This window comes from Aythya marila (genome assembly GCF_965140915.1).
Source record: "Aythya marila genome assembly, chromosome: 3".
Taxonomy (NCBI): Eukaryota; Metazoa; Chordata; class Aves; order Anseriformes; family Anatidae; genus Aythya; species Aythya marila.
This window is the reverse complement of record NC_139044.1, coordinates 12,317,821-12,343,846: the sequence shown is the minus strand read 5'-3', so window position 1 is coordinate 12,343,846 and position 26,026 is coordinate 12,317,821. Positions and strand designations below refer to the sequence as shown.

Sequence of the window (26,026 nt, the reverse complement as noted above, 5' to 3'; positions counted from 1 at the left end):
GCTGCCTGCAGGCAAATCGTTGTAGGACTTCCACAGATCTCTGATTTATGGGAGTGTCACCATTGCCCCTTCTCAGTCTTGCTGTCCATTCTTGAATGTTACAATTTTTAGGTTGCATTTTTACTTAAACCTCCTCAGAGTTCAGGAAAGCTAAAAACCTGACTTACCCTCTTCTGTGCTACCACAAGGCCGTTTCTCAAGTGCTCCCTCCAGTGGGGTGAATGGCTTTAATTAGAACCTGTCACATCACCTGCTGTCCTTGCTCCTACCTCACCTTAGCTTCAGGCAAACTGGAGTATGCAGTAGTGGGGAGAAGTCATGCAGAACCTGCTTGAGCACTGGTGTCCATCCAAAGCACTGCACTCCTTGGTGACTGAGAAGTTGTTTTATTCAAGAGGGATGCCGCTCTGAAAGTGTACAAAAATCTGAAGAGAAACGGGAGCCATTCCTATTGCACTCCACAGCCAACCACAATGTAAATGCTATTTGCTGGCCCTTACAAGAGTGACTGCCAGCCCTGCACAGAAGCAATACCACGTCCAGTAGTGCCACTCCATGTGGAACTAATGGCTGCACGCTGGCTAAATGTGGAGTATTCTCCTGAAGTGCTTTAAGATCCCCCCAGAATGATTAGGCCTTAAAACACCTCTTTGCTAGACTCAGAGAAACCAAGCGTGAGCATCCAGCATTAGATGAACATGGTGCTATGTGACCTTTTCCTTCCTCATACAAGGCTGTTGCTGTGAAACCACTTCTGCATAAGCTTGAATGTCTTGAACGATGCCCCCCTCAGCTTGAAGGCTGCTTCCAGGCAGGTGGTGGGGTAGAAAGGGTTGCTCTATTTCTGCTACCGCAGCTGCCAGCAGTGTTCTTTCACGTAAGGCACTTTCTGTTATTTGCAATTGCTATTGCATCAAACAGCTCAGCTGTACTGATGCTAAGCACTGCAAACGAGCAAAGTCAAAGAAGTGATTTCGTTCTCACTGTAGCATTCTTCACACTCTTCTGCTACCACTCTGTTCTTCCCCAGATCAAGACTGGCTAAAAGCTTCCAAACAGCAACATCTTCCAGGTGTATAAGGGTGGCAAGAGGAATACCACCCCCTGAAGTTTAACAGCAAGCAGTATCATCCCTTCAATGATCCATTTTTAACGGGTTGCAGCAGTCCATCTCAGCTGTTTTCCAGAGCTCAGGGGCCTGAAAAGCTCCTCTTTTAGGGGAAACAGCCACCTTTTTCCTGCAGTTACTACATTCCAACCACAGCAGTCTGCACTGATCCAGCAAGTTACTCCAACTGAACATTTACAGTCTCTCATTTTAAGGGCTTTGGGTTAAACTGGAAGCAAATCAATTCCTGCTCAGCCAAGACTCACTACTTCAGTGAAGTCTTGGTCAAAAATGTTGAGGTGCATTTCAACCCATTTAAAGAGCAGCTGCTTTCAGACATCATTATTACAAGCAGCAGCCAGGTAGCGGTATTTTTGTGACCAGAAAACATTCCCAGTATGGTTTTGCAGAAAAACACTTGGCTTTCTTAGTTGGAGGTTTCTGTTCCTCCTGTAAGATTTGCCCTTTTCCCATGTCCCAGTGTGGACTGTAAACCACATCATTTTCAACAAGAAAGCTCTCCACAAACAGTCAAAAAAACAGAAGAAAAAACAACCACCTGTAATAGCACGGCTGCCAACTTGCTCTTCCAGAGATCAGCGCCATGTTTTGAGACAATAAATACATAAAGACACCGCCGTTATTTGGTCTGGCCTCAGGCAGTAGCAAACGGAGTTTTTACAGGGCGCTGCTCACACATTACTGCGTGGTCACAAGCTTTACAATCATACCAATGATCCGAGAGCCACGGGGGCACATGCATAAATCCATGCTGGGGTTCTTGATTTTATCCTGCAGCAGCTGGTCCAGCTCACAGCGCAGCTCCTTCACCAGCTCGGCGACCTAGCAGAGGTGGTGAAACACAGAGGTGAGCGTGAGGCTCCTGAGATGCCGCTCAGCACTGCCCTGCCGCCAGCATTCTCCCTCCTGTTCGTTACCTGGTGAGAGGCAGCCACGAAACGGATCCAGCCGTCATCCAGGGAAATGACAAATTCTCCCTTCTGCAGCTGCATGTGAACCTGCCCGCCTCCGAGCAGGACCAGCGGGTACACGGACACCATGCTGCAGTCTCGGATGAACACGCGGCTGGTCTTGATCTTCTCGTGGTACACCAGGTAGGGGCTCTCGAAGTGCCGGGTCTGGAACGGCAGAGCCCCAAAGGCTGTGGTTAACCCTTCAGCACGTGTACACAACACCCTTGTTACTGCACCACCTCTATTTTGACCTGCTCAAGCGAATAAGGGATTGCCTGCCTCTTCTAAGGCTGGAAGAACAGCAAATGCACCTAAATGTGTCTGCGTGATTAACAGACTCTCTCCAATCCATGAGAGCTGCCATCAACTTTGCCAATTATCCCTTGCTCCTCCCCACTTTGCAGCGAGTATGTCAGCAATCAGCTAAGTTACCAGTTGCCTCAAGGCCCCAAATTCTTTTCATGCTATGGAGATTTTTCTGTGTGCATTTGTTATGCTCTTCTTAAAACAAGAATGATGAACGTTTCAAAGCCTTTATAATTCCAGCTTACAGTTCATGATAAAAAATCCCATGCTTTAAGCAAGTAATTTATAACCTGGAAAAGCACTGAATCATCAAACATGGAGAGAGACAGACAAGTGTTACCATACATCATGGCAGAGAGAGAAGAGCTCTTACCTAAAAATAGCTATTAAGCTAGAAAGAAAATTAACTAAATTTGAGGATCCATGAAGAAACAGAGTATACCCATGGATTATGAATTATAGATTACAACCAATAAATAATTGGCGAAACAAAACCTGAGGGGAGAGGGGTTGGATTATCTACATATACAGAGTTGTTACATGCACACGCCATCTCAGTACAGAGGAAAAGCCAAGGAAAACCACTGCAACGGAATTTCTAAGTGCAGCTTTGTAGACACAGTTACGGCAAAACATGCTCTGCATCTGCTAAATTCTGCTCCAGAAGTTGCAGGTTAACTGTGTGCCCAAGAGGACGCTCTTAACTCTGCAACATTATTTATAATCCCAGCAGGGGGGATATTCAATCATGAATAATTTTTAAACATCAAAAGGGACCCTCACTAATCTCAGCTGTTCAAGTAAAGGTGATTTCTTTTATAAAAACAGTGTTTGCAGAAAAAAAAAAAGAATCCTGACCTGATAATTCACAGACGAAGGGTGAATGTGAACATAACCATCATTTTTGGTAACAAACTTCAGTTCCTCTGCTTTTGGTTGCATTTTGACTGCTCCTGCACTGGTCTTCTGGTATTTGCCCTCTGGCTTTTTCACCTGTAAGGTAGGACAAACATTTGGAGAAGCCTACTGTACCAGCAAGCCGAATTCACCTTTTTTAACTTACATTTTAATTTCATCAACAACAGAAATTCTCAAGTAGTAACAAGTCACTAGAGACAGATGATACACTCCAGGTGCTGTCTAAACTCTCACAGTTCGTTTGTAACCAGGATCTTACAAAAAAAAATGTAATTTAAATTAAGTTCTTAAAAACACTTGCTGCTGGCATATATGTAACACTGAGAGCAGGCTGCAGGAACAGCAACAGTATCAAGCTATACAAAAGGGAATTTGGCGATCTGGCTCTGACACTACAAGCCCTAAAGTTTGGCAATCTAAAGGGGCTCAAATCTGGTAGTTGGCCCTTGCTGAAAGCTGGCAGTGTGGATGTGCTGCACAGCAGGAGCGTTCTTCTGAATGAAATGAAATAACTTGAAAGAAAGAAAAAAAAAAAAAAGCATTCTTTTACCTGGACAACATTGGGATACAGCGCAGCACACAACATAGCTGAGATCAGCTTGATGTTCTCTGCATTGGAATTTGCCTATTAAATGAATGCACAAATCAGGTATCCTACAAGTCAGTCAAAAGACAAAACCCCATTTCTGGAATGTGTCAATCACTGAAACCAGTTCCCTTCTATAGCAGCACTGCTGTGTTTTACAGAGAAGGTCCAGTTTTTGGTCCTAAGGTCTCAGGCTAGACTGAGGTCATCTTGCCCCCCTCCATCAATTTGGAGCAAAATTGGAAAGAAAGCACAAATTGTCCCAAAACACAGTGAGACACCACAGCTACCAAGCCCTTACCACCCCCATCACGTAGCCCTGGACGATCTCTGGCTACGCAACACAATTCTGTTCCCAAAATACGGTCTGCACTAACACCACCATTACCTCTTCTCCGGTGGCATCCAACACACCATCGCCTCCTTGGGACCACTTCCTCTCAATGTCCCGGGCTCTTAATCCCTCCTTCACAAACCCAATGTCAGAAAGCAGTTCTGTGAACTGCCTTTTCAGACTGGCAATTTCCTACAAACAGACAAAGAAAGGTCGGAGATGCATGACCCATGAAGGCAAGAGAGTCTTAACACATTCTCAGCTGAGGCACCAGAACTCCCCCTCGGTGTCTCAACCAGTCCCTGCATGAGGCGACAAAAACTGACTTACCTGAAGAACTCTTCCTGATAAAAAGTTCTCCCTGCAGTAGTTGTAGCTTGCTTGAGATCCCTCTTTGGTACTTAAACGCCATCCCTAATTGAGAGGATGGGGAAAACCTTAACTAAAATATAACAGCTTGAATTTCAGCACATCACACACCTCTGGCAGAAGCTGCTGACTTTTAGCTCACCTTATAAGCCTGGAGAAGAGCCAGATAGTCGCTGTTCCCTACTGCAAACTCTAACTTCTTTTTGTTCGCTTCTTCCCTTTTATCCCACGGGGACACCTAGACAGGCAGTAACAGGTTAATCCTCTCACTCTCCTCACAGTGCAGACCTGGCATCCCAGGAGCTGCATGGTGAAACACCTCTGGTAATTTGACAGCAGCTCGCAGGTCAGCCCGAAAATTGCCTCCGTAGACAACACAGAATCAGAGGCGTTCAAAAATGCCCAGTCAACAGCAGAGTACCTAAGCCTGTTGCCCTGCCTAACCCCAGGAAATCCAAAGGCAAATTTGTGATTGAGCAGTTCACAGAAAATATTAATTTAGGGCACACGGTACAAGTGCCAAGGTGAAAAATACCATTTGAAAAATGTTAGCAAGGTAGTGCAGCCGAAGCTCATAGAAGAATGTTTGTAATAGAGAAGAGCACAGCAAGTCTAAAATCCACCTGAGTCAGAGAGAAGGTGACAGTAACTTGGGAAATTCAAGGAGCTGGGCTTAAGTTACTCTGTTTCAGAATACAGAGACCTATACAGCACCTGGATTTATGCTATAGAAAATCCCTAACAAGCATAAAGAAAACAAAATGCAATTTAATAACTAGAACAATCTATTTCCATTTCTTTCACAACTACCCTTAACATAAACTACTTGCGCTCCTAACGATAGCAATCAAAACCTCAACAAAGTCTGATTTTTCACACAAGTCCACATTGCAACAGAAGATTAACAACAGCAGCTGACCCAAAAAGCCAAAGTGAGAGCAAACATAAAAAACATCATATCTGAACTCTGTATTCATAGCTCAGACATGTCAGCTTCATTATTATCACAATTTTGTCATTATTTCTAACTGCTTCTAATATTCACTTCAAATTTTTGCATTAAATCTGGGCACAGGGGATTGGCTGTACTCACTCGTTCAGATTAAAACTAATCCCCACATTGTTCCTACTGCTCACTCACAGATAACATTCGTGTCACTGTTGCATGGTTTTGTTCATCTGCTTATAAAGATTTTTAATGAGCAATGCATTAACATATAAACAAGGTAGGCTAATAAGAAGAATTAAAATGCTCAAGTGTCGTGTGCAGCCAGTTTCAACAGCGTTCACTGCTGTATGAGAGCACTGCTTTCGAAGCCAGGAGCGTGGTTAAGATTACTTACAAAAGGTGACTTGAACGCCAGACTGGCTGCTATAGTTAGCGCAGGATCCAGGCAGCGGAAGATGGTGCCAAACAGCATGAGTTTGCCAATCCTGACATCAACGGGCAGGGAAGCCAAGTGATATCCCAAAGGGGTGAGCTTTTCGTCTGGAGTTAGTGCTCCCAAGTCTTGGAGTCGCAGCTTCGATGCTCGTAAAGACTCAGTTCTAGGGGGCTCAATTAGTCGTGATAAGACAGAGTGAAGACTCTGTGCAGAAAACATCTCCAGAATCTTAATTCTTGAGGAGGGAAATTAAAAAGAAAAAAAAAAAGGCAGCTTAGTTCTGTACACAGGACACACGAGCAAGGGTTTATAAAAAAATGTACATCTAAGGAAGAATGTAATGTACAGAGACAAACATCTGCTGTGGGTCAGGAGTACAGGAACCCAACTGTGTTCTCAGGTGATGAGAGACCTTTTTCCTAGTGTCTAAAATGAGCTAAGGACTGAAAAAGGATTGGAAGACCTGGGGGAGCATATGATTAAATCCCTGGATGCAGAAGCCATGTGATAGTAAGATCAGGAGAACCTGAAATCTCCAGAGCAAGTCTCTTGGTTTCCTGATTCTAGAACTACTTGGTACCTTGTTCTCTGCAGTGGAGAAAGGACATTCTGCACCCTGGCTCTTTCAGGCTATAGAGGAACTGTTAACACTCACCTTAGACAAAGCTGCTCCAAGGGCACTCTCTGGATTTCTGGTAACTGCTCTTTTATGAGCTGATGGTTAAAGTGATGGCTACTGAAAAGATGAAAGCAGACACCTGAGGCTACGCGGCCTGCTCGTCCTTTCCTTTGCAGGGCGTTGGCCCTGGACACAAACGTGTCTTCCAGACTTTCCATTCCTTTGCTTGGGTCATACCTAGAGGAGAGCAGGAACCAGGTTTACATTCAGGAGTGCAGAGTGAACAAGCTGGGGCTCAAGCAGATGGATGCTGCCAACTATATGGATACAATTCCCACCCATCACTTTGGATCTGGGTCCAGACTGGCTCCCCCACTTTGCAGCAGCTTTCTGCAGCTCAAGGCACAGAGCAGGAATGAATCCCAGTACCTTTTCTCTTTCATTTTTCCAGAATCAATCACGTAGACCACATCGTCAATGGTGACAGATGTTTCTGCAATGTTTGTAGAGATGATGATTTTGATAACTCCTGCAGGAGGCCTGAGGAACACAGACTGCTGTTCTTCACTGGACAACGAAGAATGAAGCGGGTAAACAACGCACCTGGAGAAGTATGAGAGAACACTCAGTTCATCTTCAGCTTTTTCCCTCCTGGGAACAGTCTGCCTGTATGTAGTTTTGCACGAGATATTGCACACAGCCATTCAAAGGAATGTAAGAACAGAAAACTTCTCTGCCATATCACCTTTAAGACATGTTCTAAGGGAAAGGCGTCAGAATTCAAATGAACAAAAATTCTGTCTCTTTTGAAGAGCCCAGAACGTGCCATTTGTAAGGCCAGGCTGGAAAAAATCACTCCAGTCAACATTGCCACAGACATCTGTGTGACAGTTTAAACAGAGATTCAGTTACACCTCCATGTAACAATCTAACGCCAAATACAACCACAGTAACAGCTGAAGGCATTTCAGCAAACCTTCTGAAAGAGAACGAGCTGAGGTGAAGTTTTCAGCAGTTTGCTGGAGCAGAAAATGGAGAACACTCAGCACTAGGATCTCTGAGAACCACAACTTAACCAGATAAGTAAAAACTAACACCTGTCAACTTCCTGAGCTGAGAAGAAAAAACAAACAAACAGAACAAGTCACTGTGATAGTAGAATAGGAATTACCTTGATGTTCTGGGTACCTTCATATCACAAACTCATACATTTAATAACCTTTATTTGTCCCTGGACAAAGGTAGGCTTTGTGCAGGAAGCCACTTTTTATTTATGGGTAAAGACTGATAATTTGGGAGCTCTTCTGCCTTACCTCTTGCTGTGCCTGTTATTAAAAAGGGCATTAGACTGGAGCTGCTCATAAAGCATCTTGATTTCTGCTAGACCAGGCAAAAATACCAAGACAGCACCTAAATATGTCAATTTAAAAGATAAAAATAAAAATCAGTCACCAGAAATGACAGCATATGTTGTTATTAACACGCAGAAAGCCCAAGGCAAAACTCCAGTTTTGCAGTTATTGCACAAGAAGCGTACAGGCTGCGACAATTCCTCATCAAAGACTTTCCAAAGTAGACAATTCTCTCATCTTCCCCATCCTATGCATAGTGAGGGCTTTGTTACTCAGACAGAATTTTTTTTTTCCCCTGAAAGTGATCAGTGAGTACAGAAACTGCATGCAAAACACTAGCTTGGGGCTGTATACAAGCACACAGCCTGCATAAATCTACTTTGGTTTCTCTCTCAAGAACAGTGAAATTACCTGGGGGGTACGAATGTTTGCCAGCAACTATCCACTCCAGCAAGGCTTCAATTAGTTCCAGATTAACCTTGTCCAAATCCATGACAGACATTGTTTTCAACACTGTCTTGTTAACCCCTGGGGAAAAAGAAATAAAGCACATGGTTAAGTCCATTTCTTATAAAACACACGTGCTGCATACACCAAACCACTGTGGCTGCACAACCAGCATCTCGCTGAGACAAGGCAGAGGTCGCCTCATAAGTCACTCAGGGGTCACACTCCCCCTTCCATGCTTTCCCCTGTTCCAGCTCTTCCCTTCTTTTCTCATACCTTATCAGGGCTCACACCTGCCCTGCACTGAGCCTACACCAGGATTCATCTACCAGCAGAACGACACACGCATGTACTAGTGGTAAAAGGAGCTGAAAGCCTTCAGACGGTCACCAACTGATACCTTCAAGACTACAGTCTCAAGCTTTCTCTTCTCCCTTTCAGTGTTTCTTACACCAACTCTAAACCAGACCGATTCCATCACCCTTCTGAGATGCTGATTATTCAGCAGGAATCTGAAGAGCAATCAAGAGCAATGACTCTTGCTCATTACCACTGGGGAGCTCTCCACAAGGGTGTGCAGAGAGAAGCTCTTCAAGACTAAGCACAGGGATTATTGTGCTGTAGAGAGTCTGTGAAGTTAATGGAAAGGTCTCCCCCTGTTAAGCCTTTCACTGAATGGTTTCTTTTCTCAAGGAAGGCTTGTGATAATGAAGTGATCTCCTTGGTGCTTGAGGAAGATGCGTGCTGTGCTTTATGTAAAGCTGCTTCAGCAAGAATGGGTAAAGAGGGGAAAGTGAAAGTCAACAAGGCATCTAAAAAAAAGAGGTAGCTGAAAACTGTCCCTTTTCAGATGCTTAAAAACTGCCAAGGCGTTTGTTCTAGTTTAAGAGAATGAAGGGTTTCCTTTTTTTTAAGTTGACAAGAGGTTTCTAATCTCACCTAGAAAGTAGCAAGCAGCAACCTGCTTAATTTCACCACCACAGAACTCTGAATAATATACATGCAGTTAACATACAATATTATATGGTGGCATACCACGCTGTCGTACAAATGTTATATGCCAGTTTATGAGATTTAAGGAGCTTACCTTTATATCGTGTCAGAAGCTGCTTCAGAGTTAATTTTTGGTCTGGGTCTGAGTCCTTGACAGCTGTGTCAGTGGCTTCCAGAAGGCCAGCACGTCTCAGATCCTCCTCTACTTCTTCAAATGCTGTTCTTCGGTGTCTTCCATTCAGTTTGTTTTCTTGCTTTACTTTGCGCCTGTAGGGACTGCTGTCCTCTAAAACATACCTGAACAGCAGAAGAATGTTCAGTGGCAAAGAAAGAAGCCTAACGGTCTCGATGTAATATTTAGCTACAGAGATACAGTATTGAAACTATACCAAGTTCCTCTCGGTTTATATAAAAGGCAGCCGCAAAACCAGAGATAGTAAAAAGACTGGGAATTTTACTTCACACTTATTTCAATTCATTCTACTGCTCCACCTCCATTCTAAGCACAGGGAAGGCAGTACTTCTGAACTGGATTCAGTTTTACTGATGGAAAGGTGTGGGTAAGCAAGCTGTTAACCCCCTGTTGTAGTCAAATATTTGGTAGCTTTGACTTTAGGACAAGGGAGTTCCAGAATAGACTGATGGTCAAAGAAGTCTGATCACTTGCAGTGCAACTCTCTCTTCTACTAGCAGGTCACCAGTGCTGAAATATTTAGCCAGCTCTGGGGGTAAAGGGAGAGGTGTTCTGCTATATTGGGGTGTTATGTCTTTTAAAAGCTGTCATGAGAAATACTAGGACTGCACATGTGATCTTGACAGCTAAACAGGCAGCTCAGAGCAACAATCTGCAAATAATTTACAACAGCTGATCCATTTACTATCTCAAATAGCTGAGCTGCTGGGACTCTACAGTAGTTACAACTGATAACAGGAATTTTTGCCTCACTTTCTGCTGCAAAATAGGACTTACAAAAAGGAACTGTGTGGTACCATGCCTTCGGTGCTGGAATCTAACTTCACATTTCTTTTGCCTGCCTATGTCTAACCACCACTAAAACAAGTAAAACGTGGATGAGGAGAAATCTGTCAATACACAGGCACTGACACACTCCTCATGGCAAAGTTCACCTCTTCTTGAGTACTGTGGTATCTAGTTTAGAAAGTTTTTTTTGGCATAAGCATAGAATAAGAAGTATAAGAAGTACCTTTTACAAGGTACAAGTGGTATTTTTTATATACTTCTTATACTTCTTTTAATAAGAAGTATAAGAAGTACCTTTTACAATCAGTGCTTTAGCCGAACTCCAGGACTGCAGGTGATGGGGAGATTTGAGAGGAGCTCATTTTTAAATTTATGTACAGATCTAGTGCAGTCTCAAGGCCAACAGTGCAACCTCAAATACCAAATAGATCTAAGAACATTTGGCAATTTCATACCTCGTCATTGCAATCACATCTTCCAGAAAAAACTGATCCACAGGAAACGTTCGACCTAAAAGGAAATGTGATAATAAATCTGTATTGCACACAACACCCGCAGAAGAGGGAGAAGACAAAAGATTATTGTTATTTCATAGAGGTTATTATTTTACACACTGACTTCACAGCTTTAATCCCTAATCCACCTCTGTGACTAAAGAAAAAGAACGGGGGGCTCTCCATCTATACTGTGCTCTTCACTGTAATTTCTGTCTAAAGCAAGCAGTGGATGTTTTCCAAGCATGGTTTGGTGACAGGCACATATACTGCCAGAGGAGGGCTGATACACTTATGGGAAATTTCAGCTGTGGTGAAACTAGACATGACCAGGTTCCCTGAGCTATCTTATCATTTTTGGCTTTTTGGGAAGGATATTCTGCTGGTGTAAAGCAAGCACCAAAAAGGCTAAATTTCCAAGACTTTTCTTGTAAATCTCATGAGTCTTTCCTTCTAAGCACTTGTAATCATAGTTCTTGTAGAAATCCTCATCTTGCCACTTTACAAAATTAGCCCTTGTCTGAAGTTAAGAAGATCTTTTTACTATTCACCACTGATTTGCACACAAATATAAAAACACTTCACAAGCAGAAAAACTGAAACCAAACCACTAAAACAACAAATGTTGACAAGATAATAAAAACAACTGTTTTCACCTGGTATGTTAATAATTGGGCAGGAGTGAAAGTACTGAGAAAAAAGCTCTGCATTCAAGGTGGCACTCATTAGTATAATGCGCAGGTCTGGCCTCTGAACCATTATATCCTTCAAAACCAGCAGCAAGAAGTCACTGAAGAAAACAAGCAAAAAGACATTTGAATTTCTTCAGTGTTAGCTGTTAGATCTCTTTTTACCTTCCCTATTCTCTCCACTTCCACGGTGTTTCCAACAGCACAGCAATACCATCACATCAACAGCATGAGCTTCTCAGAATAGATGGAAGCTAATAATGTAGTATATTAACGGAAGCCAATCTGCTTATTTTCTGGCTTTTCCTTACGAGAGGGTAAGGATTACTTGGCAAATTTATTTAAACTATGAAAAGTTCTGGTTACATTATAAATTAATTGCATTAATGACAAGTCAAGAGCATTAGATAACAAATTAACTGGAAGTAATCAATGAGCCACTTTTGCTCCTTCCCTACCGGAAAAGCCTCTCGAACTGGCTTCCAAATGATTTTAGATGAGAAGAAAGAAGAAATCTTGAGTTGCACATCCTTTTATGAGGCTAAAATACAACCTGAGCTGTAGAGTAACAGGTCACAGTCAAAGTCTCCACAGAACCCACTGCACTTCAGTGTTTCACAAGGAAAGCATCAAAGAAAAGGGCCCTTGCCACTTAGTTTTCAGAGAGAAAAAAAGCTCCCAAAAGGAGGAATGTGAAGAATTAGTGTAAAAGCTGAAACAAAGGAGGAGTAAGAAGCAGACAACTGTGGTTAAAAAGTTACAGAACTCTCCAGCCCTATTCAAAACTTCTTTTCAACAACACTGCCAGGTGCCGGTAGATTGGAAGCATGGAAACTAGAAGGGATGTGCTTTCTTTGCAAACTGTTACAACACAACATCCTGTTGCCCAAAACCAAAAACCTAATACCAGTTTCCTTCCACTACCCCATGTTACTGCCAGGAATGACTTCAGATACTTTCACCTTAGTCACCTTTATCCTTCTGATTGTGTTGCTTCATTTTGCTTACACGATGAAAGATTATTTACCTTTCTTCTGTTCTTTCATGAACTTCATCGACGATAACATGTGTGATTCCCTGCAGTGTCAGATCTCCTTCCAGCCTTCTCAACAGCACACCGGTAGTGCAGTACAACAGTCTGGTAGCTGAGGACTGGGAAGGTGAAACAAAGCACTTGGTTGAACTTTGCACAACTTAACATAGCGCAAAAAGAGTGCAGCTGTGGAGTGTTCAGTTTCAGCTGACTGCCAGGTTTGACAGAAGGGAAACATACAATTCTTGCTGGAGACAGGACTGGACAATTTTTCTTTGATGACTAAAACTTAGGAGTATCAGCTTCTTACCTAGGAGCATTGCTAACTATAACATGTAAACAAAAAATTCTGAACTGGTTTTCCTTTGGAAGTTGCTTTGTGATAAAAAAAACTCAGATCTCTGTCCCTAGAAAGATTCAATGAATCTGACCGTGCAGTTTTACACATACTTCTTGGAAAAAAGCAATCAGCTGGAACGAAGATAAAACTTCACTTCCAGGACACCGGTTTAAATTCAGTTCCTCCTTCTGGTTGACTGAAGCTGTAAGTTTAAATCTCCACTCGGAGACAAATGGGAACAGAGATGTGGAAACAAAGACAGCAACCTCAGACAACCTTCCTGAACACACAGAAGTATTACTCGTACCCTCACCTCAGACCCTTCACCCACAGTCTCAACAGAAACAAGACAAGTCATAGCACTTCCGCTCTCATTCTGTAAAACGGACCATGCAAACAGGGATGAAACAAAACAAGATGTATTTTACAATATGATAGAAAACAGGTGATAAAAACTTGCTGATCTCACTATATAGTGGATACAGGACAGAGATTCTGTATGCTAGGCAAACACTACACATGTTTTAATAGAACGAAATGAAAGGCAACAAGCAAAGCATACATGCCTTCACACTTTCCAGGCGGATCTGATATCCGACAGTCAGCCCAATCCTTTCTGTTCTTTCTTTGGCTACACGTTCAGCCACAGAAATGGCAGAGATCCTGCGAGGCTGGGTACAGATGATGTTTGCAACTTTGTTTGGAGAACCTTGCAATGAAGCATCCAAAATAAACTGAGGAATCTGAGTGGTTTTCCCACATCTGCATGACAAGATCAGGCATCAAGTAAAAGCAAACAAACAACCAACAACAAACAAACCAAAAATAAACATCTTCCACCCACATCAATTAAGATGACTGTATTCCACTTGAAATTTGTTTAGTTAATGTCATATTTCATATAAACCTTATCTACGATAGCTGTCACTGGTCATGGATGCACTACAACCCTAACATTCTCAAGACATGGCCACGTTTTGCATTCTTCTGTGTAGAGTTTGATTCACAAAGTCTGTTATGTACAACCACACCCTTACCCTGTCATGCCGCTCACGACAAGAACTTGGTGGCTCTTCAGGAAATCAAGAATGGTTTCTCTTTCCTGCCATGCAGGGAGTTTCTGTCTTTCATGTAACATGGACTGGAAGCGTCTAGAAGACTGACACATAGAAAGCAACATAGAAAAAATGGTAATTGAGGATAGTCCTGTCTTAGATTCTACAATTTTAGATGTTAACAGTCCTTCTGACTTTAATCTGACTTCCTGAATGCAGTAATTCAGCGTTTCTTTTCCTTGCATCATGTTTTTCCATAAGGTGGAGCAAAAGGATACTTTCTAAAAAGCCAAACTGATGCTACTGTTATTCTCAGAAGTATTTAATGTAGCTTAGCAAGCAGCAGAACTCTGAGCAACCTTCTACCAAGGTATCTAATCTGATACTCAGATGAAAGCTCCAAGATAAAAACTGCCATTGATTTTTCTTTTCTAACTCTGACAGCAGCAAAACTCAGCTTTGCAAGATCCCTTACTGGTTGTTCAAAGGCAGCAGGACTGTATCTGATGAACTTGTGGCTTCTGCATCAAGACCAAGACGCAGAATGAATTGTTAGCTGAACTTCTGGAAGATGAGCAGCACAGCAGTAAGAAAACAACTGGAATGAAACAGCAGCCCCTTGTTTTAATATTTATTTCTCTAAGGCAAGCATGAAAGCAGGTATTCTGTTCTGTATACCATACCTTTTTCAGCCGAAACTGCGTGCAGAGTTTAACATTTTCATTATACAGAGACTTTGCTTGCACATCATACTTTCTGGAAAGCTTTTTCTTGAGGTTCACGTAGCTCTCATTCTCCACGACAACTTGTTCGGGCTCATCTTCCTCCTCTTCTTCTGCCACCTCTTCTTCCTCCTGAGGCTCTGTCACTGTTGAGGCTGGAGACACAGAACATACAGTTAGGTGTTCTTATTATGAACCTCTGTGACCCCATCAGCACTGTAGAGAAAAGACACTTTCTAGGAGCATTTTCAATAAAGTACCTTGCCAGGCAGGAGATGAGGATCTACAGGACAGTTTTTGACACACATTTAGCTCAACACTACCAGCAAAGCTCCCTTCACCCTGTCAAACAAAGTCCAGCTTCTCCAGCCCCATCCCACTTGTCACTATAGCTGCACCAGCCCCACTCTGCAGCACCAGGGTCTGGGTGGCTGCGTGGTGAACCTGACTGGCAGTGTTTTGCCTTCCCGAGTATTTTTCACCCATTGCAGCTCCCCGCTCCAATTCACTGCATGACCACTTGTATGCAGCACAAGGCTGTGATGGCAACACCAGCCTAAACTAATTAAAACTACACTTTAAGTGGTGAGCCACTGCCAAGTACTTTCAAACCAAGGCTGAAACTGGACCAGACACTTTAGCTCCTACTGCCTATCGAATTTCTATTTTTCTGTGGAGCTGTTAAAAAAAAAAAAAAAAAAAAAGAAATAATCTGTTGTCATGATTCAGGTGCTCTAAAGATGTGATGCTATTATTCTTGCAAGCTCCCTTTAAGAAAGATTGCCTTAGATAAAACAGCTTTGGAATTGACAGCTAGGTCATCTACGCTATGAATTTTTTTTTCAGCCTGCCACAAATGACAGGGGGCTGCAACTCTGCCCCTGCAAATAATAATAATAAAAAAGGTACCAAGAAAACCAACAAAGACCTGTTTTCAACATTTACTCAGCCTTACATCCAACTTCACAAAATTAATTGTGAGGAAGGGTTGGTAATTTTTTTCTTCTAAAAAGATGTTTCTGAATCAGTGAGAACCGATGCACAAAAGCTTGTAAACAACCTGCTCCATTCCCTTCCAAACACACACCGGGCCAGTTTTGGTGAGCTCACATCCCATCTCTCAATGGCTTTTTATCAAGTGCAAGGGAACAGGCCTCGTTCACTCTGCCAACCTGAAGTCATTTACTTCTACACTGCTTTAGCTCACTTCTTGCCAACAGAAAACCCTTCTGCTGCGGCTTTATTAAGAAAGGGACTTCCTGCAGCACAGGCAGATTATAGATCTGGCTCACCACATGACCTTAATTCCAGAAATAGATGTGGAAGAGGCGCCTGATTCTGCTCCTTGCCTTCTCTCTTTTTTTTTTTTTAAACCCAGAACCCCTAGAGGGAAATTTGGTGTACCTTCTGATATTTGGTTTGAGGCAGACGTACTCTCTGTGTGTAGCTTTCCTGGAGGCGTTGCCAGCAGGGACACTGGAGGAAGGCTGTATTTGTGGTGAGTCTTTTCAAGCAACTCGCTTATTTCAGATTCATCTTCTAAGCAAGTCACCAGCGCGTACACCACTGGTTCGTGAGCCTCTGCAGCTATCAAGGCCTTCCCAAAAAGGAATTCAGCAATGTGCAACCGACAGGCGAGAGGTAGATTCTCATCAGTGGAATAAAATGCCACAAGAGGTGCCTGCAGCGGGTACTTGTTTTCTTCAGGAAATCTTACTTCAAGTTCATATACGGGACCATCACTGTTAGTTCTGAGATGAGAATCATCTACAGAGTTCTTGGTTGATCTCAGCGGGTGGTTTGGAGGGAGTTCATGTCCGAATCTGCATTTTGAACCAAACTTGCAGCCTCCTTGGAGATAAAATTTACATATTTCTTTTGAAGTCTGCTTTGCAGCGTCCCTCGTACAACCACCCTTTTGTTTCGATTTGCTGAGCCTGTTCGTTAGGTATTCCAGTTCCAATCCAAAAGTCCAAACTCTGTTTTGAATTCTTTCTACAAATTTTTCTCCATAGATTGACCGGAGGACAAATGCCTCTTCTTGTCTCTGTTCTAAACATTCTTCTCTACTGGCCTGAGCAGCTGCTTCAGAAACCTGCATCTTCTCTCCATATCTCTCAGCAAAGCACTGCAGCAGCAAATGCTCCAAGGACGCCCCAATATTACCATTGCAGGATCTCAGTACGGTCCTACAACGCTCACTGTCAAAACCGTACCTGCAACAAAACAGAGACAACGTGGCAACAAGTGAGTGACAGGCTACGAAACAAAATAACCACAGATCTGCTTGACTAGGCTGGCAGTGAGGAAGCATGTTAAGGCACGAGATCCCATTGCTACTACTGAAAAAACAAAACTTCCGCTGTCTGTCGTTTATAAGATAATAAATTAGTTTATGGGGCTACTGTCTCACAGCTCAGAATGTAGCATGTAACAGTTCCAGGACTGTATTTCCCACTTGAACTGTATGAATAAAGCTCTTCAGAAAAAAACCTGAGTCCTCTCACATAGAAAATGCTCACAAACAAAGAAAAAATAGTTAATAAATGTTTCTATCTCAGCAAAATTGATGAAGAAAGATTAAAAATTTTCCCAATTATACCTATCTGAAGAAATATATAGCAGCAATGCTTCCTAAGCTTTCCCTAATACCTGTTTCGTGATCTTAAAGAAAGAACTTAAAAAAAAACAGTGTAAAAATAAGAATGATTTATTTTCATAAAACCATTATTTCAAGTTCACCCAGTTGAGGATCAAATTTGCAGGAAATACAAGCCTAGCAGTTCAGCACACAGAATTTCTCTGGAGTCAAGTGGAGTTCCAAACACTGAGGGCTTACAGTGCTGAGACTAACAATTTACCTCTTCGGGATACAAGTTATTCACTGAAAGGACTCACCTGGAGAGTTTGTGCACAGCAAATGCAGACACTTCACTTTCCACAATTTTGTGCTCAGCTGCCTCAGCAGAAGACCTTGGCGTTACGTCAGAAACTTCCTGATCTGTTGACCAGCACTGTTCATCATCAAGGTAATCAGGTTCGTCATCGTCTTCTCCAGAACCAGCTACTCTGATAAAAAAGAGGCATCAAATTAAAATGAAATAAAATAAAATTATATTGCTGAATAGACAAAAAACGTTTCCCCTGTAATTTTAAATCCTCCACTCAAATGGGGAGTTCTACCATCTCTTTCCCACAGCTAATATTGTAGAGGAACAGAGTGGACTTGAAATCACAGGATTTGAGAAAAAAATAAAAGTTAAGGGGTAAAAAAAGATCACTTTATATTTCTAATAGCGTGCCTATTAAGGCATCTAGAAGAAGTGCCTCTGTTTAAACTAACTCTGATTCGGGAGCCAGATCCTGTCCTTGAAGCTCCCGAAGAAGTTCCTTCACTCTTCTCTGATTCTCTGTTGTCATGTGTATGGTCTGCAGAGGCATCTTGGCTTCAGGTCGCTGTTTCGTTTGCCCTCCTCTCCTGGCAGAGGCACTTGATCTGAAAATTAAAATTAAAACAGAACACAGCAATGAGTTATTTGCCTGGCTCAAAGGATGCTTGCTGAATAGGTATGTGAAGCTGAACGTTAGGATCCAACTCTGTGTTTCGAAGCAGGAAAAAGAAAATAGGACACTTTTATCACTTAAGGAGTGCTCAGTTGGGTTCATTCTTACACAACCAGGATGTGTACAGCCATGTCTGTGCACAAACAGATGCGTATATGGATTTTATCCTAAGTCACATGCAAAGTGATTTAGTAAACACGTTGCGAGGTTGTGCTGTTCTCAGACTAAGTACAGCCAAGTATTTCTAAGCTACATTGGTCCCAATACATTCTGGATACCAAATTAATTTTAATCTTTCTGTTTCTTCTTTGGAATACAAAGAAATGAGTATCCCATGTCTATTAGTGCCTTCTGAATAAAACACGTTTTGAAATCATTTCATGTGAAAAGAAGAAAATCACAGCTTCAAATCCTTTTTTTTTTTAAAGAGCTTTCCCAGCTATAAAATGTTAAGAACTTAATCAAAAGATGCATGCAAAAATTGCTTCATGCTGAAACAGCTTCAGCATCCCTTCACTGTTCTGCATATTCAAACACAGCCAAAACAGTCCCAAAATATCCTGAACACCTCTGTATTTCAAAACCTACAAATTAATGAAAGACCTGTTTTCCAGCCTTGGTTCCTCGAACAGACAGAAATCATCTCCATCATCCCAGATTTTGGTTGAACACTTCCTATTTCCGCCAAGTTGACTCTTGTTTGAATGGCCACCGCTGCTTCCTCCTCTCCCTCTTCCTCCTCCCCCTCTTCCTTTTCCCTCCTCCTCCTCCTCCTCTCCCTCTTCCTCCTCCTCTGTTGGGCCTTCCTCTTCTCTTTGCTGCTGAACTCATGTTCTCCTGCTGAGGAAGAGAAAAAGATATGATTTAGCATGTCATAACCGAGTACGCATCATTTGATCTTCCATGTTTGAGCACAGCCATTCCACACACAGTTAACCACCTTCATGCTCAGGTATCTGTATGCACCCGAAGCAACGCCCATTCCTCCAGAAAAAATGGTTTTAGAAAACAAAAGGGATCCTAATCTTTCTCACAGCTTTTCTAACTGCAGGGCCTCTCAAAAAATACAGAGGAGCCTACCAGCAGCGCTGCCTACCCCTGGCGCTCAAGTTATGTCACTCCGATGGCATTTCCTCGGACACGGCAGTGCAAAGGGCAAACCTTGAGGGGATCCTTCACAGCAGAGAGCAGCCTGTGCCCGGGTACCCTTCAACCTGGCCGCTGGGAGAGGGAGCCTGAAGGGAATCTGAAGGGAAGGGTGGGATGGGGCTGGTCCTTAGGGTCCCCTCCAGCCCCAACCACCCCGCGCCTCCCCCTGAGCGGTGTCAGGGCAGCTCCGGGCCCTGTGGCAGGGGCTCGCCCCCAGCTCCCCAGCCCCTCAGCCCCCGTTCCCCTGCCCCTGTTCCCCCCCCCCCCCCAAAAAAAAATTCCTCTCCTCACCGCCCCGCCGCCGCTGCCCTGCCCTGGAAGCGCCGCCTTCCCCTTCCGGGTTGCCGGCCCCCTAGCAACGGCGGACACTTCCGCATAGCAACCATGGAGGGTACGCGCCCCCTCTGCCCCCCCCCCAATAAATAAATAAATAAATAAATAAATAAATGAAGATAACAATAACAGCCCCTAAACAAGCACACTGAGAGCAGCTTGCTGAATCACACTGATGGGGAAAGTTGGGGTGTCGGCTAACTGCGGTGACACGTTTTTGTTTTTATTTTTTCTCTTTCTCAACAGGTGCTGAGGTTTTTAAAGTGTCTTTCACGTTCCTAAACAAAGACAAGTATGGTAAGCAACCCTCGCCCCGCAGCGAATTCCTTTTGTCACCCTGCGTGGGGATTTTCAACCCACAGGGGATGTGCGGGGAGAAATCTGCGCGCTGTTGACGTGAGGGCTGCACAGACGGCAGGTCGCCCAAAGCTGCCTCTCCCTGTCCACCACACACCAAGGCAGGAGCTGACCTGGCTCCAGGTTGTTTAAAGAAATAAAAATTCCCAGCAAACCCCTGGAATGGTCCAATGGGGTCTGCTCTGCCCCATGGCAGCTCCCTGCTGGTGGTGGTGGGGGAATTGCCACAGGCTGCTGCCAGCTGGTGCCCACCCCAGGTACCTTACTCACCCCAACAGACCACCTCCAGGAACAATCTGTCTGCAAGAGATGCAAGAAATGCCCTCTGAGAACTATTTTTTTTTTTTGGTCTCAAATTATATTTTGAATTCAAAATACCTGCCTTGTTTCCTAGAAGGGGAGTGCACAAAGACACCCGAGGGCAAGCTCCAGAGGAACGGGCATGGAGTTCACACCAGCGCCAATGGAATGACATACATAGGTACCTGGAAGAACGACAAGGTAATTTTAAGGATTCCTTAATTTCAAACTTTGTCTGGGTTTAGCATGATGTGTGTCTTACCATACCCACCCTTAGATGCATGGAAAAAAAAGCCATTACCTGAAAAGAATCAGATCAACACCAGGCTTTTCTTCCACTAGGGCGTCTTGTCCCAAGCCAGCCTGAAGACTTCAGATGTTCAGGGTGTGGGGACATCTGCTGCATCCTGAGGCTTCTACAAATACACTGGGCACTGCTGGCCCTGGTGAAACACTTGGACAGTGTGGCAGTAGCGGTGCCCTATGTGGTTGGGCTGGGTGCACATAGCTGGTTGAGCACAGCCTTTCTGCTTGTGCATATGAACCCCACACACCTCCTTCAACCAAACAGGGGAGCTCTGGCCATCAGTAGATATGCCAATAAACAGTGGCTGCCCTTGGTTACTGAGTTCACCAGGAATTAATTGTTAAGTACATAAAAACTGCTTGTTTTGTTGATTCTGGAGGCATCCCTGAAATGAGACAAATAAAGGCCTGCAATTAGGAAATAGCATCTTGTGGCTTTTTGAGATCTAGTCTGTCTTTTCTCATTCTCATACAAAAATATTTGTGCAGCGACAAGAATTAAGATTATAGTACAAAAATGCACAGATTTACAGCACAGATTTAAACCCCCAGACATGGTTTAGTCTGAAACAAATGAAAGATTTGCAATGCCTTGATCCACAGAAAGAAATTCCAGAAAATTTAATTAACCCCTCAGGCTGTCAGGGTAGATGAGTTATTTGTAGGGCTGAGGACAGCAGTTCCCTGTTGCACAGATTGTAAAGATCCTGTGAGACTATCAGTAGAGGAAAGATTTATTAGATACTGTGACTGGTCAGAAACTCCAAGCTGTTATCTAAAATCCTTGCAGAGGTAGGAACCTGTCTAAATCTGAAAAAGAGTCACTGTCCTCTCCTCTTATCTGAATAAGATAGAAGAGTCAGAGGCAGCAATCTGAAAAGATACTGTAATGGAAGGAAATATACCATATGCATAAACATTAACCCTTTTCTTTATCCATCATCTCTCATTAAACGCAGGTGAATGGTATTGGAAGGCTAGAACATCCTTCTGGGGCAGTTTATGAAGGCGAGTTCAAAGACAACATGTTTCATGGGGCAGGAACCTACACTTTTCCAAGTGGAGCGAAGTACATTGGACCATTCAATGAAAACAAGTATGTTTGAAGCTGAAGAGTTCTGTATTTTTTTGTTGTTGTTGCTGTTTTCTTTTTTTACACAACATTTTACAAAAAATGTAGATTTGATTTGATAAGGCATGAACTCCAAATAAAATTCACCCGACATGGGAGTGGGTTTCTTTTGCTACCAGGGAAACTTGCATTGGGTATCTGAAATTGCTGATTCCAGTTGTATCCATCTCATCAAATCAGTTAAAATCCAGTCATTCAATCCCAGTCAGAAGTTTTCAAGTTGGGTGTTCCACTCACCCACTTGTTTTTGTGCTACCAGGTCTCTGGGCTCAGGCAGAGTTAAGAAGAAGAGAACGGTTCAGATAAATTTCAGAATTTTTTCAAGCCTACAGACACATGCAGAAATACAGCACTGATTTGCACTGATAGTTTGCAATGTTTTTTACTTACTTATGAGGTACAAATTCTGTAGAGAAAATGCAGAGGTTTATTTTTATCACTCAGAATAAAATATTTTAGTGCCACTCATACAAAACAACAACTAGGCTGATTTCGTATAAATAAGGGTGTTTTGAACTGCTAAGACACCATCTTTTCCTAAAGCAAGAAGTCGATACCTACTTCATAATTCACAAAACAGATCTAATGAGAAAAATAACTGTAAAAACTCACGTAAGAATGTTCACATTCATTTTCCTTATAACTTCTCTGTCAAATTTCCTAGGTTTATTTCTTTAAGCACCACCACAGTCCAGTATCTGAAATAAATCAAAAATACATATGTGCAGTCAATATGTGGTCTTTCATCACAAAACATCCCTGCCTTGCTGCTGACCAAAAAGAACAGCTGTAGTAGTAGAAATATGACCAATTCTGTTTTTAAATAATTATGCACCAAAGGAAGCATTAGGAAAATGTACCTGAATGCAAAATATTAACCTGTATATTAAACTCAAAGAGGGGGAATTAAAGACATTTTACACTATTACAGTGGCACGTTAAAATGTGCCACAGGGCTGCTGTCCTTTGCTGTCATACTGAATGTCAGATGTGAATTTGGCGTGAAGTGTAAAACTGTGAATACTCATCACTGGAGTGAGGGCATTCAGCAATAGATCACATACACAGCTTTTACTTTATGGGTGTTTCCTTTCAAAAATCTTAGGGTGATGCCTCTGCTCCCATGGGAATATGTAGCCCATTGCAAAGGGGCCAGCACGGTGCTCGTCACTGGCAGCTGATAGCCTCGATTCAAACTAAAATCAAACTCTCCTAATTAGTAGGAGAGACCCAATCTTTGTTTGCCACTGCCATTTTCACCAGGAAATTCAGACTTTTCCTTTTTGACTGTTTTGTGCTTGTTAATACACGCTGCTCCCTGACAGCCCAACGCAGGCTATTTTGCCCAGTTTGGGGGCTGCTGGTTTTCACCTACTCACACAAGCTGGGTGTCTGCTCACCAGACCACTGCAGCTTTTATGAGAGAACACAAATAGGCAGCAACGCCACGGCAACTCACTGTGACTGCTAGGTGCCTTCATTTTTTAAGGGAAACATCTCCAGTAATTGGTTTTGGAAGTTATTTTCCCCTCATTTGCAAGGGATGCTGATACATACATTTCTTCTGTATAGCAGTTTTCAGGTTTAACGATGAGCTCGATCACAGCTTTCAAAGATCAGCAGAAACACATGGTTTATGAGGACTCAGTTTATGTGGCAGTTACTTTTTTCCCCACTGGAGGCTGTAAATCCTTGCACTTTGTCCTAACAGTAGAAAAGGATGGGGAAAGGGTGAGGCAGGATGAATTTTTACAGCAAGATCAACACAGTAAATGGCTGCAGACACCTACACATCTTTAGGATATCCCTCAAGGAAGTCAGGATCAACTTGATAGGACATAATCTCTGATTACTTCAAATCACGACCAGATCTACAAAGTTTTTCCTGTGCAGGCTATGTGCTAGCAGGATGTTAGAGTAAACACACTTCTGCACAGGAAGGCGTATGTTATTTGGCTGTCTACGCCACGTGCTTCGTAATTCTTCTTAGCTTTTATAAGCTACCATGTGGGAGAAAGCTAAAGCAGGTACTTGGTCTGGATCAGGAAGGTTTTGATTCCTGGCACTTTCCTTATCCAGCTTGCACACACATCGCTGTGCTTGCACAAACTGATCCCATTCTTTATTAACAGGCTGGATTTGTGTTGTTACAGGATGGAAGGCGAAGGAGACTTTATAGATGAAAACGGAGTGGTGTGGACTGGCACTTTCAGTGGCTCAGCAGCAGTGGGACTGAAGCAGAAGCTGAGAATGTAGCTGTTCGGTCCTGACAGCAGCATGAGTCAAGGGCAGCCCTGGGATCACATTCTGGGTTCAACAGCTGTGATGAGTTTTCAACAGGCATTGATTTCTTCATGTATTTATTAAAAATAACCCCTGAGGATGGATGTCACTGGTAAATAAAATAAAGTTTCTTTTATTTTCAGATTAATCGGTTGAAGTCTCCTAAGTAAAAACCTTAAAGAAAAGGGATTGGAAAGGGTGAATTTATAGGTGGAAAAGTTAAATGCATAGAATTCCTTTTCATTTTAACCTAAACTAGGAATTTCCTTCTCCCCGAGTTTCAAAAAAAAAAAAAAACCAAAACCAGACACATCATCATCAACAAATGAAGCCTAATTTATGCTCAGCTTCTGTAACTTTCTCCAGAAAACAAACATCCCCACCCACAAAGCTTTTGCAAACACAGTGCTGATGTTTGGACTGGGCCTGGCATTCCACAGTGGGGTTAGGACAGAGAGCAAGAGCACCTACAGCATGGCAATCACTCCTCCCAGGTAAAGCCCATAAATCCCAGGCTCCAGCAGCAGACCGCTCAAAGACATGCACCAAAGCCACTTTCCTCTGGGAGGGAAGTGGACAGGTGAGCACACAGGGGAAGCTGTTCACTGTCACCATTCCTATCAGAAGGTTTAATGCAGTAATAAATTTATCTCCCTTTTTGTCTGGGTTTGTACCTCAAACGTCTCTTTTCACTCTGAATCTAATGAATAGCAGGAAAATTGCCTTCTAGTTTACAAAAAAAAAAAAAAAAAAGCAACATGCCAGCTTCATGAGGAAAAAAAATATGTTGAGTCTTTGTTTGCCAGATGTTTAACGGAGTTTTAGTAAATACCTGCCCTCACCTTCCCTTGTGACCACAGTGTACAAATTGGTACTCTTTCAGATGTGTCTTCAAATACTCAGTGCATTTTGCTCTGATTTGGAAAAGTCCTGGGCTCTTTGGTTTCTTATCAAAATGAAAAAAACAGCACTTTATCAGCACACTGAAACACAAACTGCTCACTGATCATTTGGCAACGTAACTCCTTGGGTTATATTCACAGGTATTCCTCCTCAGAATTACCATTTTGTTTTGCTCGTGTTGGTTCTGTTTTGCTCCCCAAATAGCCAGGTCCAAGATAGAAATACAGCATCCCTGTCCCTAGTGCTCAATTTCAGGGTTAGCAGCATCTTCACAGAGCTTCCATTAACCTGCAAGTCTGTCCTTTCAGCTCCTTAGCAAGGACTCCGCATCACCTCCTTTTATCTGTGCTGCACTGTAATTATACTGATTTAGGCGTTGCGGTTTTACATTTGAGGTTTTCTGCCTGTAGGGTATCTTTGATGCTGATATTTGTCTTTCAGTGAGAACTTATCCTTCCTTTTGCTTCTGTTCTTCCTCCTTTATGCCTCCCTGCTCTTCTGCTCCGGAGTACCTCACTGGACTAGCTCAAATCTTTACCTGGCACCCTGGCCATGGGCTACCTGTTTTCTGCCTGGGTTTTGTTGATGCCATTTGGTGCAAAAAGCCCTGCAGAAACTTGGTGACGAAGTGAAGCAGACATCAAGGGCTGCTGCTTCACACACTCCCACCTCCCTCAAACCCCTTTTTTTTTTTTTCTGAAAGGAATTTTTCAGGGTCTACCAAGAAACAGAAAATACCCAAGTGCTGGTGGTTCCTGCTCCCCTGCTTTGGCTACTTTGGCTGCCTTGCTCTGAGCCCTGAACGAGAAAGTGCACAAGCAAGAAGCCCTCTTGGCCCTGACATCCTTAATGAGGCCACGCAGGACAGGAGACTGAGGTTGTCAAAGAAGGCGGGGAGGAGCCGGTCCCGTGTCCCTGCCCCAACTGCTGGCTGCCTCGTTTGGGTGCCACGGGAGGTATTTAACAGCCTCAGAGCTCGGCGAGGTAGCACAG

General features: G+C 43.1%; 2 protein-coding genes across 2 annotated transcripts; one reads left to right on the top strand and one right to left on the bottom strand.

The window, feature by feature from the left end:
* Positions 1-116: 116 nt before the first annotated feature.
* DHX57 (DExH-box helicase 57) lies at positions 117-19,026 on the bottom strand. Its single transcript, XM_082755769.1, has 23 exons — positions 18,874-19,026; positions 18,050-18,202; positions 17,605-17,775; positions 16,111-16,922; positions 14,668-14,861; positions 13,967-14,088; positions 13,496-13,691; positions 12,584-12,708; positions 11,524-11,657; positions 10,829-10,883; positions 9,486-9,688; positions 8,363-8,479; positions 7,913-8,009; positions 7,029-7,202; positions 6,636-6,836; positions 5,939-6,215; positions 4,738-4,833; positions 4,557-4,640; positions 4,281-4,418; positions 3,857-3,931; positions 3,247-3,381; positions 2,047-2,247; positions 117-1,951 (listed from the first exon to the last, which is right to left on the bottom strand). The coding sequence occupies exons 2-23, from the start codon at positions 18,145-18,147 to the stop codon at positions 1,808-1,810; spliced, it is 3,849 nt and encodes a 1,282-aa protein (XP_082611895.1). The 5' UTR covers positions 18,148-18,202; positions 18,874-19,026; the 3' UTR covers positions 117-1,807.
* A 761-nt stretch (positions 19,027-19,787) lies between these two features.
* On the top strand, positions 19,788-24,139 carry MORN2 (MORN repeat containing 2). The gene is made up of 5 exons (XM_082755941.1): positions 19,788-19,810; positions 19,999-20,049; positions 20,504-20,610; positions 21,675-21,811; positions 24,001-24,139. The coding sequence occupies exons 1-5, from the start codon at positions 19,804-19,806 to the stop codon at positions 24,101-24,103; spliced, it is 405 nt and encodes a 134-aa protein (XP_082612067.1). The 5' UTR covers positions 19,788-19,803; the 3' UTR covers positions 24,104-24,139.
* The last annotated feature ends 1,887 nt before the right edge of the window (positions 24,140-26,026 follow it).